Here is a 14316-nt window from a genome sequence, read left to right on the forward strand (position 1 = left end):
GGGGGGACAGGTGAGGCAGGGGTGGACCGGACAGGTGCTGCCGGGACTACTCACGTAGCCGCAGGCTCGGCAGTGGTGGCGGCGGCGCGTCAGGGCGTTGAAGGGCTCCCGGCAGCGCATGCACATGGTCACCATCTTGTCCCGGACCCACTGCGGTGCCCGGAGGCCCAGCTCCTCGGACTGCAGCTGTCGGGTGGTAGGGTGGGCGCTTCAGGACCCCCTTCTGGCCACGCGCCGAGGCCCTGGGGCCCTCTGTCCACCTGCTGCTGGCAGGGGTCACATGTGCTGTGCATTCCAGGGGCTCCCATGTGAACTCACAAAGACTGTAACGCTGGGTCAGGTACTATGACCGCCCCTCGTACAGGTAAGGAAGCTGAACCCAGAGAGGTCGAGGGACTCAGCAAGGACACCAGCAAGCCAGAGTTCGGAGCTCAGAGTGGAAATCAAGTCCCAGACACTCTCCCTCTCCCACCCCCTCCGCCTCCCACCTTCCCTTGGTCTTAACATTCTTTGGGCACTTTCAACCCAAACCTGCCCGCCCCACAGCCCGAGCCACCTAGACGGGAAATCCTTCCTAGGGAGGGTTGCATAGAGAGGCCGCCAAAGGACATTTTTGCTAATGGGAGAATCTTTGGCACTGAGTCTCTGATGTGGGGGTGGGTGGGCTTTCTCGGGTCCCTTTAAATCAGTCCTGGTGGGTGACACTCCCCTGCCCTCCAGGCCAGGCTGGGCAGAGCAAAGAGAAGGAATAAGCTTGTGTGAGGCTGGTGGCTCAGCTAGGGATGTAAAGTCCTCATTTACCTCCTGCTCCTGGGTGTCTCCCTCAGGGCCCTGGACCGCAGCCTTGAAGGTTTCATTCCGCTTCTCGATTTGGTCAATGGCCGCTTGGCAGGCCTAAGAGGGCACGGGAAGCGGTTAGGGGGCGGCAGGGAAGGTTCGCTCATCTGTCCGTCCACTCACGCTGTCAACAGACATTGCTGGAAGCCTACTGGGTCCCAGTTGCTGGATTCTAAACACACCCTGGCTGACTCAGGGGAGGAGAAGTTGTTAGCCCCAGACTACGGATGTGAAAACTGAGGCTCAGGGACATTAAGTGACCTGCCCAAGGCCACCCAGCAAGGCAGTGAAAGGTCTCCTTCCAAACTACCACAGAGCGACTCCTGAGGAAGCACAGGGGCAGCTGGGCACGCATGCACACGCATGCACACGCATGCACACGCATGCACGCACGCACACACTCCCCTCCCTCCCCCTCAGCCTGGGTGGGTAGGCTGGGTTCAGAACCCCAGAGGCCCTGGAATGTTCTGATACCTGTATCCAGGAAATCATTTCCTCCTGGGACCTGCTCGGAAAGTGAACACAGGTGTTGAGGAGAGCAGCTGCTCCCAGTTTTCCCGCCCTGGCCCAGGCCCCAGCTCCATGCCTACCGGGCTTGCAGCTCCAGAGTGCGCTGCTTCCCCGACACCAGGAAGGAGTGGGGGAACTCCGCATCAGTCAGCTCCCGCACCTGCTTGGGAACCAGAGGGAGATAACTCGATCAGACTTGTCACACCCTGCCCCCCTCCAGGCACCGTGGGGTGGATGGAGGTGGATCATGCCCAAGGAACAATTCGAATTTGAGGGACAGGGATCAGGACCTTCTCCGCGGCCTCCCAAAATCTGCAGGGCCAGGCAAATGCACCTGCAACAAGGATGCACTCTGAGCAAACAGGACGTCAAGGCTCCTGGAATTTTAGCAGCAGCTAAGTTGACTCCATGTGAGGTCGGAGTGACATTTCCCGACAAAGGATTCACCAAAAATGGAAATTGGGTCATAAATTGGGCTTGGGGACACAGCTTTTTCAAGAGCAGACCTAAGGCCTAGAATAAGACCCTCTATCTCATACAGTGAAGGAAGAAATTGGTTGCCCAATCCAGAGATCCAACAGACCCCCCACTTTCCCATCTTTCACTGTCCTCCCAGAACCCCACAAGTCCACGGCCATTGTGAAGGCTGCCAGAGAGAGAACCCTTACTACGTGCCGGCCACTGAGCTCAGGGCTCTCCATACACATTTGCATTTAACTGGTACAACTGCGGATCCCAGCGATCAACCCTAATGCTTAGCCGCTAAGCCTCCCGAGGGCAGTGGCAGCCAGTGGTGATCTTGCAGAGGTCTCTAGGCTATCTGCCAGTTTACAAGAAATACGGGGGGCCGTGGGATGTGTTGAGTGACACCTCAGGGGTGCAGTCAGCAAAATCCAGACTGTGAGAAATGCTCCCGGAGAATGAGCTGATTTCTTCAATTACTACATGAGAAGAAAGAGGAAGGAGGGGATGTGTAATGGTTAGAAGGGATGTCAGAAACACATCCCAAGTGATGCAAACATATCAGCTGGATCTTAATACGAGGATCTTAATATCATTGAATAATTAGTATTAATTTGCTAGATGTGATAATGGTACTGTTGTCACCTTTTTTTTTTTTTTAAAGATTTTATTTATTTATTTGACAGAGAGAGACACAGCGAGAGAGGGAACACAAGCAGGGGGAGTGGGAGAGGGAGAAGCAGGCTTCCCGCCGAGCAGGGAGCCCGATGTGGGACTCGATCCCAGGACCCTGAGATCATGACCTGAGCCGAAGGCAGACGCTGAACGACTGAGCCACCCAGGCGCCCCTGTTGTCACCTTTTATGGCAAAAAAAAAAAAAAAAAGAGTTCTTATCTCTTTCAGACACATACTGAAGTATTTATAGGTGAAATGATTATGGGTCTGAGATTTGCTCTTAAATAATCCCGTGGAAAGAGGATTAGGAAGGGGATGATGGAGAAACAAGACTGGCTTTGAGTTGACAATTGCTGAAACCAAGTGATGAGCATACAGGGGTTCACTGTGCTACTTTCCCAGCTTAAAACTCTCCATAAGAAAAAGTTAAAGAAAATCTTCACAGGGATCTTGGGAGAGAGATGTTACCGCTCATTTGGGAGATGCGGGGATGGAGGCTTAGAGAGGGCAAGAGACCTGCCTGAGCTCACACAGCAGCTAAAGGACAGAATGAGGATTCGAATTCAGGGTTTTGGCCCCCAAGGGGAAGGGGGAAGAACATCTATTTCCACCCCACCCCCAGAGTCCTGTAAAGCACAGACCTGTCCCAGTGTGAAGGGTCATAAAGGGAAACTAAGACGTAGACAAGAGCCCTGGTGTGGGGAACTTTGTTGTTCTACCTGCCACCTGAGCCTTTCTGCTGGATCCCTGCCATGTGGTGACCAGGCCTTCGCACACCCTCAGGGCGGCCCACCATGTCCCAGGGAAACAGTCTGGGTATGTCCTTCCTCACGTTAGGCCCGCTCTACCCTTTGGGCCCACAGAATCAGTCTGATCCCTCTAGAAGGGGCCTAATGTGATTTGGACTTGAACCCATGGCAATGGGGAGGCTCTGAGGGTTGATAAATGGAGAAGCTCATGTGGAAAGAGGTGTCTGGGAAAGCCACACCAGCGGCTGTGTGCAAGGGACGAAGAGGGGCTGGATCTGGGGAAAATGGGCCTGCCTGCACCTGGGAAGAGAGAGGTTTCTCCCTGGAGGACGATATCGGGGAACCTGGCAAGACTCCATGACTAACTGGTGAGGGAGAAGGGAGAGGGAAAGAAAGGAGACATCTAAGGTTTGGGGCCCAGAGGTAAAAAGAAATATGTTGCTTTTAAGTAGAAAAAGGGGAACCAGAGGGGCCGGGACCATCTCTGCAGAGGGGCAGGATGAAAGCTTCTAGAGGACATTCCCAGCATCTGCTGTGCCCAGTCTCGACCACTCCCCAGGTTTGAGCCGGTTCAGGCCCCTGCTAACCCATACAGTGCCTTTGTGCTAATTAGAAAAAGACACCCCTTCTTCAAAACACTTTACTGACATCTGTTGGCAAACTGCATGATACTCAGATTTTGTTGGAACAAGACGCTTGACTGCCATCTGCCGGACAATGAGAATTGTAAATAAACAATCCACGATGTCGGCTGTGGATGAGGTGAGCTCATCTTAGGGCAGGTGTGCTTGTGCAGTGCCCAACCTACGTAGTTGTACATGGAGACTCTAGGTATGGATGCGCCTGCACCCCTTCCTTCTTCCCAGGCTGGCCTTGTGTGGGATGGTACAACGTTAGGACCAACTCGGACCTGAGGGAGAATCTGCTGCTGAGAACTAGGCCTCCCTGCTATCCAGAAAGGAGGCAGCCAGGGGGTCATAGGCCAGTGGGAACCGTCATGGGGGTCAAAGGCCAGACCTGCCTTCAGACTGCAGACTCGGAAGATGGTTCCTGCCTGGCCTCTGCCATTCAGGAGAAGGTGCCGTGCAGCCACTGGAGAATCCAACACTCCGTGCGGGAAATGTGCTCACTGGGGTTGGCAGGCGCCAGGAACCCGGCATGCACTCACGCTCTCGGTCCTGTCTCTGTGTATTTTCTCTTTAGGACTGTTTTGGCCTCTCTATTTCTTGGCTTTTCTATCTGTCAATCTCTGCCTCTTTTTTTCTCTGCTTGGGTCTCTGCCAGCCCTAAGACAGGGTTGCCTGTCTCCATTTCTATCTGTTACTCTCCATAAACCTGCCTTTCTCAATCTCATTCACCAAGGCTCACGGACACACAAGCCTGCACACACCCTGGCCTCTGGGACATTCTGACCACTCAGGAAGGGAAGCTGGATGCCCTGGGGTGAGGGGCTACATTCGTGAAAGACCTCAGTCAGGGGCGCCTGGGTGGCTCAGTCAGTTAAGCGTCGGCCTTTGGCTCAGGTCATGATCCCAGGGTCCTGGGATCAAGCCCCGCATTGGGTCCCTACTCTGTGGGGAGCCTGCTTCTCCTCTCCCTCTGCCTGCAGCTCCCCCTGCTTGTGCTCTCTCTCTCTCTCTGTCACATAAATAAATAAATCTTAACAACAACAACAACAGAAAGACCTCAGTCAGCTCAGGCACGGGGAGGAGGCTGGAATCCCCACAGGGAGCCCAGTTCCCCCCACTGGACTTCATCATGCTCAGGCTTCACCCCATTTCTAGGCCCTTAATTGGGCCCCAAATGCCAGGCAAGCCCAGTCAGGAGCAAGGGCATGTTCCTCTCTGCTGAGGGCTCTCAGAGGCCCAGGGGTTCTCCAGAGGATGGAAGGTCCTGGCTCAACTCCTACCTGCACCTCCCTCCTGGGGCAGATCCTGGGAGAGGGAAGAGAGGGCGGGACAGGGATATGGGATGGGGGAAATGGAAGCATACCAAGATAGGCCAGACTTGACTTCTGCTTCTCCCAGCCCCAGCCCTCAGGACACACTGGGGCTCATGAGTGATCCGAGAGTTGTCAAGAAAGATCCCCCCTCCCTGACTTACTCCACTATGAATGCAATTCTGCACAAGCTTTGACCCTCTGAGTTGAAGCCTTAATAGGAGACAGTCCAGTGTGGTGATTAAGGACTCTAGACTCTGTTTTACCTGGTTTGTTTGCTCAAACCAGGATTTGCTGTGCGACCCCCAAGCAAATTATAACCTTTCTGGGCCTTGGTTTCCTTTCAAAAGACTCTTAGGGGAACCCTCTTACACTGTTGGTGGGAATGCAAGCTGGCACAGCCACTCTGGAAAACAGTATGGAGGTTCCTCAAAAAGTTAACAATTGAGCTACCTTACGACCCTGTAATTGCACTACTAGGTATTTGCCCCAAAGATACAAACATAGTGGTCCAAAGGGGCACCTCACCCCAAAGTTTATAGCAGCAATGTCCACAATAGCCAAACTATCGAAAGAGCCCAGATGTCCATCGACAGCTGAATGGCTAAAGAAGATGTGGTGTATATATACAATAGAATATTACTCAGGCATTGAAAAGAATGAAATCTTGCCATTTGCAATGATGTGGATGGAGCTAGAGGGTACTATGCTAAGCGAAATAAGTCAGTCAGAGAAAGACAATTATCATATGATTTCACTCATATGTAGAATTTAAGAAACAAAACAGATGAACATAGGGGAGGGAAGGAATAATAAAATAAGATGAAAACAGAGGAGGAGACAAGCCATAAGAGACTCTTAATCATAGGAAACAAACCGAGGGTTGCTAGAGGGGAGGGGGTGGGAGGATGGGGTAACTGGGTGATAGGCATTAAGGAGGACACTTGATGTAATGAGTGCTGGGTGTTTTATGCAACTGATGAATCACTAAATTCTACCCCCGAAACTAATAAAAAAAAAAAAAGACTTAATTTTTTTAGAGCAGTTTTAGGTTCACAGCAAAATGGAGAGGAAGATACAGAGATTTCCCATATACCCTCCCGCCCCCCCCCAAACCTCCCCATTATCAACATCCCCCACCAGAGCGGGACATTTGTTAGAATTGATGAACCTACATGGACACGTCATGATCACCCAGAGTCCACGGTTCCCATTAGAGTTCACTCTTGGTGTTGTACATTCTGTGGGTTTGGCCAAACGTGTGATGACAGGTATTACTATAGTATTGCACGAAATAGTTTCACTGCTCTTAAAATCCTCCGTGCTCCACCTATGTGTCCCTCCCTCCCTGCTAACCCCTGGAAACCACCGAGCTTTTTACTGTCTCCACATTTTGCCTTTTCCAGAGTGTCAGATAGCTGGAACCATACTGTGTGTAGCCTTTTCAAATTGGCTTCTTTCACTTAGCAAAATGCACTGAAGCTCCCTGTCTGCCTTTCCATGGCTTGAGAGCTCATTTCTTTTTATCACTGAATAATATTCCATTGTCTAGATGTGCCACAGTTTATTTCCTTATTTTTTTTTTTAAAGATTTTTTTTTTTAATTTATTTATTTGAGAGAGAGAATGAGATAGAGAGAGAGCATGAGAGGGGGGAGGGTCAGAGGGAGAAGCAGACTCCCTGCTGAGCAGGGAGCCCGATGCGGGACTCGATCCTGGGACTCCAGGATCATGACCTGAGCCGAAGGCAGTCGCTTAACCAACTGAGCCACCCAGGCGCCCTCCTTATTTTTTTTTAATGGGACTGACTACAGATATCCTCACACACAGGCATGTACCTAGTTATTCATTTTTAGTTATTCACTGAAAACGATCTAGTCGTCCCTCAGTAGCGGGTGGGCTGAATGAATCACGGTACTCTGCACACACGGGGATGTTCCGCAGCTACCTGCAGAAGGGTGAGGGGGCTCCTAGTGATACTGACGTGCACTGATCACCAGAGGTAGCACTTAGTGAAAAAAAGCAGAGTGCAGAACAGTGTTCATGGAAAACGGTTTCACTGTTTATGTGGAACGTAAGTAAGGAAGCAATAATAAACATATTATTAGTTGGTGTCTGTAAAGACTGCCCCCGGAAGGCCTCTGAAGAAGCAAAGTCTGTCTCCAGGAAGGGGACTAGGGGATAGAGTGGGGAGGAGACTTCTCATTGTATACACTTTTTATATTTGATTTGGGGATGTGTATCATCTATGTTCTTAAGTAACAAAAGTGTTGTTTTTAAAAGAAGAAAAAAAACCCCAAAATGCAAAGGAAAATAACAGCCCCTCCACTATAGGGATACATGAGAGTCTGATGGGGTGATGCAGGGCCCGATCCACAGGGACCAGCCAGGCAGTGGGCACTATTATGGGCTGCTGTCCCCACTCATTTGTAGCCATTTCTGGCTGGCGACACACAGGGTCCTGCGGTGGAACCGACAGGGTAGCCCCTTACTACTCCAAGTGTGCCCTGGGAGCTGGTTAGCAATGCAGAGTCTCAGGCCCCGCCCCAGACCTACTGAATCAGGACCTGCATTTTAACAAGACTCCCAGGGGCCTCATGCACATATTAAAGTTGTCAAAGCACTGGGGTAGTGGAGAGGGAAAGCAGAGAGAGGCCAGGTCGGGGTGGGCGCTGCCCCAAAGAGTGGGCCAGGCCTGTGGGTGCCCACATGGGAGAGCTCCAGTCCCAAAGGTTTCCACCTCCATGTTGGCCTAGGATCTGCCAGATTTAGGTTCCTGGATTGAGAACCCAGCACGGACCCTGCTTCTATTCCCCATACTCGAGCCCACCCTCGGGATGAAGCCTGACAGTGGGCGGGGTGCCTCTCACCTTCATTCCGGCCACTTCGATGCGGGTCCTCACCTGGAACTGGGCGCCCACCTGGATGACCTTGGGTATACAGTAGAGCAGCATATTGTTGAACTGCCGGAGGACACAGAATGGTGAGTGGGGGTGTAGTGGTGGGGCAAGAAAGATGCGGGGGGCAGGGCTTCCCTGCGAGTGGGGGGAGCACCCCTGCGTCTCCCTGTCCTCTCACCACGTCCCGGGCCCGCTCACAGGAGTCACAGGTGTGATGAGGAAGGGGTTGCCTATCTAGCCTCCAATCCAACGAGGATGGTCACTGAAGGGTCGCCCCGTCTGTGGGCATCAGACTTATAAGGCCTTTCTCACGGGGGCTCAGGGCTGCAGGGGCTTATGGGACATTGCAGCTCCCTCCCCCAGACCTCCAGGCGGGACCAGTTTCCAGATTTCCAGGAGACCCCCTGGCTTCTCTAGTGCAAATCTGGGTAGTTCTTCTTAGCAGCTAACGTGATTCTCTCCTGCTTTGCACTCCCTAGAGCCCGGTTTAATACTCAAGGTTTGGAGCCAAACAGACTGGGTTCCAGTTCTGACTCTGTTGCTTCCTAGGGCCTATCTGAGAAACCCCTCGGTTGGAAATCCCTGAGGCCTAGAGGCAGCATGTGACTTGTCTAAAGTCACTCGGGTGCCAAAGCAGAGAAGGACAGAGAAGCAGGCTCTTCCCTGTTTCTCCTTCGGTGCCAGGTAAACACCAGGCAGGCAGGACCTGGGGCGGGGTGGTCCCTGGACTGTGCTCTCCAGTGCAAGGGGGCCGCTTAGCATCCCCATACCAAGAAAAGGTAGCGCTCCATGGGGTCGCTGCGGCGAAAGGAGATTTTGAGGACCGGGCCTTCGCGGAGCAGGGTGTTGGAGGGGTCCACTATGTCGTCCTCGAGACCCAGGCGCTGGTACACGTCCCACAGGTCCTGCAGCCGCTCCTGGGACAGGGAGTGCACCCTCAGCCACGGCCAGGCAGGACCCACCTGCTTCTGGAAGGTTTGCCTTGTGTGGACAGGGACGGGAGGCGAGGGGGAGGACAGCAGTGGGCCAGGTATCACGGGGCGGGATCAGGGGATGCGGGGAGAGAGACCAGGCTGGGCTGGGGGAGGCCGAGAGCTGCAGGAAGGAGGTACAGGGCCCCTGGGGACGCCTGCCGCTCCCACCCTGAGGGCCGGCTGCTCACCATCTCCGTGATGGCTGCGTTGGAGTGCTGAGCGGCTGAGAAGATCATGTCGAGCGCTTCTGAAGGGAGGTGCAGGGCCAGAATTACCTCCTGAAAACGTGGGGCTGGGGGCTGAGGCAGGAAGTCCTTGAGGCTTAACAAAGTGGCCTCAGGACCTGCTATGAGTGACCGTAGGACCAACCTGGCCCCGCACATGAAATGACTGGATGATGGGGGCCATTTCCCGCCCAGAGTGGAGAGACTGGAAGCCACTGAAAGACAAGGCTTAGGCATTGGGCTTCTGTGACCATCTCATTGCTCCCCAAACCAAGACCAGAGACCCAGAGGGTGCTGTGGAAAGAGCACGGGCTTTGGCATAATACAGGCATAGCTTCAAATCCCAGCTCTGCCCCTTTCTGGCTGTGTGACCTTGGGCAAGTCACTTGATCTCTCTGGGCCTTAGTGTCTATAAAAAATGGCTAATAGTATAGATAATGTCTATGAAGTGTCAGCAATCAATGTTGATAGCTGATAGTTATTCCGACCATTTTAGCAGGTGCTCAATCAATAAAGGGGAGTGGCTCAGGCCTCCCCAGCCACGTGCATTCCCGGGGGCTGTCCTCACTCTGAGCATCAGCCCGGTCTGGGGCCTGGGCTGGCAGCTTCTGGACGTACTCCTTGAGCAGTAGCTCGTAGCGTGGGATTCTCTGCACAGGTTCCAGCATGTGGTGTTGCAGAGTCAGGCTGCCGGAGGCCTCACTGCTCTTGGGGAGGGATGGGAGGAGGAAGAGTGTGGGGTGAGAGTGGGGAAGGGCGGGTTGGGCTGCCAAGAGGGTTGGGGGAATGGGCAGGGCAGGCTGGCGCGGGAGCCCGTGCAAGCAGCTGAGCCGGAGGTGCCCCAAATCCCTCGGGGAAACTGAGCCAGTAAACACTGGGGGTGGCGGTGCGGGCTCGGCCCCAGCCCTCACCCAGCCTCACCTGAATGCGGGTGATCACCTCCTGGAAGGGTGCAGACTTGTCAGTCCAGGTGGCCAGCAGCTCAACCGCTCGCTCAAAGTTCTTGACATACTCACTGTACATCTTCAGGAATGGAGCCAGTTTCTGGATCACGTCCCCGATGCGGGGGGTGGCAGTCCTGCAACAAGGCCACCCAGGTACTTACTGCCTTCAGCCTGAGGACCTCCTCTGTTGACTTGACAGGGTCAGGTTAGGCCAGGCTCTCTAAACTCCCCCCCCAAAACAGTCCTTCTGCTGCCCTTCTGGGTGCAGGCATGGGGGCACATCATCCTCACCCACACGTGTGTGGTCCAACCCCATCAGATTCTGAGCCCCTGAGGGCAGATGCTGTTCTCTTCCACCCAAAGACCCAGCATAGTGGGCCCACAACACATATCCTGTAACCACTTGAGGCTTCTGACATAATGGCAGCAGACACCACAAGCCAAGCACTGTCCAAGACACGCGGCAGGTCTGATCCCACTTAATTCTCACAGCTCTGTGTGGGGGTGGTCATCGGCCCATCTTAGAGATGAGGGAGCAGCCTCAGAGGGGTAAGAACATATCCAGGGTCATACTGTGGTAGGACCGGAAGGTCAGGCCAGGGGCTGTGACAGCAGAGCGATGAGGGGCCCCACGATCACTGAAGCTGGCCTGCCTGAGTTTGATTCCCAGCTATTCCACTTACTCTAGCTGTGTGTTCTTGGACAAGTCACCTAACCTCTCTGTACCTCCACTTTCCCATTGGGAAAAAATGGGAATGATGGTAGGCATAGGGTCATCTTTAAAAACAACAACAACAAAACCCAGGGGTGCCTAGGTGGTCAGTTGGTTAAGCGTCCGACTCTTGGTTTTGGCTCAGGTCATGATCTGAGGGCCATGGGATCAAGCCCTTCGTCCAGCTCTGAGCTCAGAGCGGAGTCTGCTTCAGATTCTCTCTGCCTCACCCTCCTGCTCACTCTCTCTCTCAAATAAATAAATAAAATATTTTTAAAAAGATCTTTAAAATAAAAAAATAAAAATAACAAAAACAAACCAACCATTTTATTGTGAAAAACTTTAAGCCAAGGCAAAGGAAAAAGAATATAATAATGAAACCCTAGGGGCACCTGGGTGGCTCAGTCGGTTAAGCGTCTGCCTTTGGCCCGGGTCATGATCCCAGGGTCCTGGGATTGAGCCCCGCATCGGGCTCCCTGCTCCGCGGGAAGCCTGCTTCTCCCTCTCCCTCTCCCACTCCCCCTGCTTGTGTTCCCTCTCTCGCTGTGTCTCTCTCTGTCAAATAAATAAATAAATAAATCTTCGTAAAATAAATAATAATGAAACCCTATATATCCAACACTGGATTTAACAATTACAGACATTTCTGTTTGGTTGAAGAATTTTAAAGGACACCTCAGTCCTCACAGCATTTCTTCAGCAAAATACATAAAGCAAGTAATTCCATCACCAAATGCTTCAATGGTCGTCTCTGAAAATGAAGAGTTTCTTTCTTGCATCATCGCAGAGCAGGTGGGTTTGAAGATTCAGTGAGTTCATAGGTGTGAAGCCCAAGGCTGGGAGTGTAGGAAGCCCTCAGTTAGCACTGGCTCTTTCCACTGGCTCTGAAGTCCCTCAGCCTAGTGGGGACTTGACCCCTCCCCTCCCCCAGGACACACATACACACACACACACAGCCCCTCAGCGCTCATGTGTCCAAGCCCCTTACTGTGAGGACAGACTGAGCCCAGAGGAGGAGACTGTCATGGCCACACAGCAAGCGTAGGGGGCCAAACAGGCCAATCCCTGTGCCCCGGGGGGCAGCACCCTGACCCGGCCGGGGCTGCGGGGCTCAGGGGTTCGTGGAGGACCTCTCACCAGTCGTCCAGCCGCCGCTGCAGCTCCGGGAGGAAGAACTGTGCGTGGAACTGGTAGATGGAAGAGATGTTGGAGAAGATGAGCCTGACCACATCCTCGGGGAAGGCCTTGCTGCCGCGGGCCTCCCTCAGCAGCTCCTGGAAGAACACCTGCAGCCGCCACGGCCAGTCACTAGGCCCGTGGCAGAGAAGAGCCACCCGCACACCCGCCCAGGGGGAGACGGGCACAGCCTGGGGGCTTTGGGGGCCACTCCGCAGTCTACTGGATGTTTTCGCTTTTTCAGTCTCCCATCATCCTCAAAACAGCCTCAGGAAGGGATAGAAAGAGCTGTATTCTGGCCACTTTACAGATGGGCAAACGAAGGCCTAGAGGCTCAGGGAGTTGGTCAGGGGCTGGCAGCTGGTGAATGTCAGAAATGGGCCCATCTTGCCCATTTCCCAGGTCTTGGACTTCACCAAGCTAAAGATCCTGTTCCAGATGCACGAATATTTAACCTTCTGGCTTGGGGCTTTCCTAAGAACGTGTGAAGGGGTAATAACGGTGAGGATGTTGGGCGTGGGGGTGAGAGAGGAAGATGCTGTGTGGGGCCGGGAAGGCCACGTGTGCTCTGCTATATGCGAGGCCAGCCCAAGTACCGGGGCTGGAATGGTAAGTGGCATGAATGCCCTAAATCCTGATTTCTGCCCCAACTCCAGCCAACGGGGGTAAAGGACTGAAGCTTCCTCGGCTCACATCCCAGGTCCTAACTCTCAGCGCCGGTGAGGCATACAGAAGGGACAACAGAGGTGGGGTGAGGAGACCTGGGTGCTGAGGCTCGGGGCAGGATAGGGTGGTGTTCTGACCACTGACCTGGTCTAGTAGATGGAGGCGTGCCACATAGGCCTTCTCTGTCTCCAGGAGCTCCTGGACGATCTTCTTTTCCTCAGGCTCCTGCAGGTGGGTCGAGGGGGAGAAGGAGAAGGAGAGAGACAGCTTTGGTCTCCTCTGATGGGGACCCTGGGTGAGTCTCCAAAGATGTCCCTGTGAATGCCCACCGCCTGGTGCTCATGCCCTCCCACAATGCATCTGGGCTGGTGCTGGGATCACTTTAACAAAGAACGGAGCAGGAGAGAGGCTGTGCCAGTTCTGGGCCTAAGGCCTAAGAGGCCTGGAAACTTCTTGGAAGCTTATGGTGTCTTGGGAGTCATGAACCACCACATCTGGAGGTCTGGCTGCCCTGATGGAGAGGCCACGTTGAGAGGAGAGGCCCAAAGACCTCATTCATAGACAGAGAGCCAAGGGCCCAGCTGTGCCAGCACCCCAGCTGAACCCAGCTTCTACTGTCCCTGCCCAGGCACCAGGCTTGAGAATTGAGATATCTTGGGACTCCAGCACTGGCCACCATCTGACTGCAGTCATGGGAGAGACCCTATTATGGACTGAATTGTGCCCCCCTCCCCAAATCCATAGGTTGAAGCCCTAAACCCCCAATATGACTGTATTTGGAGATAGGGCCTTTGAGTTGATAATTACCGTTAAATGAAGTCATAAGCGTGAGGTCCTAATCCAATAGGACTGGTGTCCTTAGAAGAGGAGGGACAGACACCAGGAGAGTATGTTCATGAGGACACAGTTAGAAGACAGCCATCGATAAGCCAGGACGAGAGGCTTCACCAGAAATCGACCCTGCCAGCACCTTGATCTTGGACTTCCAGTCCAGAATTGGAAGGAAATCTAGTTCCGGTAAGTCACCCAGTCTGTGGTATTTTGTCAGGCAGCCCCAAGCTGACTACCACAAGCCCCAAGTGAGACCAATAGAAGAACCATCCTGGAGCATTCCAGTCCACCCACAGAACTGTGAGAAATAATAAACTGTATTCAGCCACCACATTTTGGAATGCTTTGTTATGCAGTGACTGGTAACCAGAACATATTACTATGATCACCCTCCCCATTTTATAAATGAGGGAACAGGCACAAAGATGTTAAAGTGCTTTGCCCGAGGTCACACAGTTAGGAAGCAGAAGAGTTGGGGCACGATCCCTGGCAGTCTGGCTCCAGAGTACCCGGGATCATACAGCCTAGCCCTTAAACTCCACAGATGACCAAACCGACACCCTGACCAGGGAGGTGACCTGTCCAGCCGATCAGTCTAAGGGCAGGATTAGCACTAATATTCCTGGACTTGGATTAATCACCCCCTCGAAGGAGGATTATTTGCCTCCTTCGGTGGGTAAACTGAGGACACACCTGGGAAGGGTACCAGGTTCACAA

At 53.3% G+C, this 14316-nt stretch overlaps 1 protein-coding gene across 1 annotated transcript in view; it reads right to left on the reverse strand.

Moving 5' to 3' along the window:
• The window catches only part of FGD2 (FYVE, RhoGEF and PH domain containing 2), a 39368-nt gene that overhangs the window by 20801 nt on the left and 4251 nt on the right, over positions 1-14316 (reverse strand). Inside the window, exons 3-13 of the mRNA XM_021684643.1 lie at positions 12913-12993; positions 12064-12212; positions 10192-10348; positions 9839-9977; positions 9235-9293; positions 8843-8989; positions 8043-8135; positions 1428-1507; positions 1312-1342; positions 802-894; positions 55-186 (exon numbers count right to left, since the gene is read on the reverse strand). Coding sequence (XP_021540318.1) covers positions 55-186; positions 802-894; positions 1312-1342; positions 1428-1507; positions 8043-8135; positions 8843-8989; positions 9235-9293; positions 9839-9977; positions 10192-10348; positions 12064-12212; positions 12913-12993 — 1161 coding nt within the window. The remainder of the gene's footprint in view (positions 1-54; positions 187-801; positions 895-1311; positions 1343-1427; positions 1508-8042; positions 8136-8842; positions 8990-9234; positions 9294-9838; positions 9978-10191; positions 10349-12063; positions 12213-12912; positions 12994-14316) is intronic.

This window comes from Neomonachus schauinslandi, chromosome 8, assembly GCF_002201575.2.
Source record: "Neomonachus schauinslandi chromosome 8, ASM220157v2, whole genome shotgun sequence".
NCBI lineage: Eukaryota > Metazoa > Chordata > Mammalia > Carnivora > Phocidae > Neomonachus > Neomonachus schauinslandi.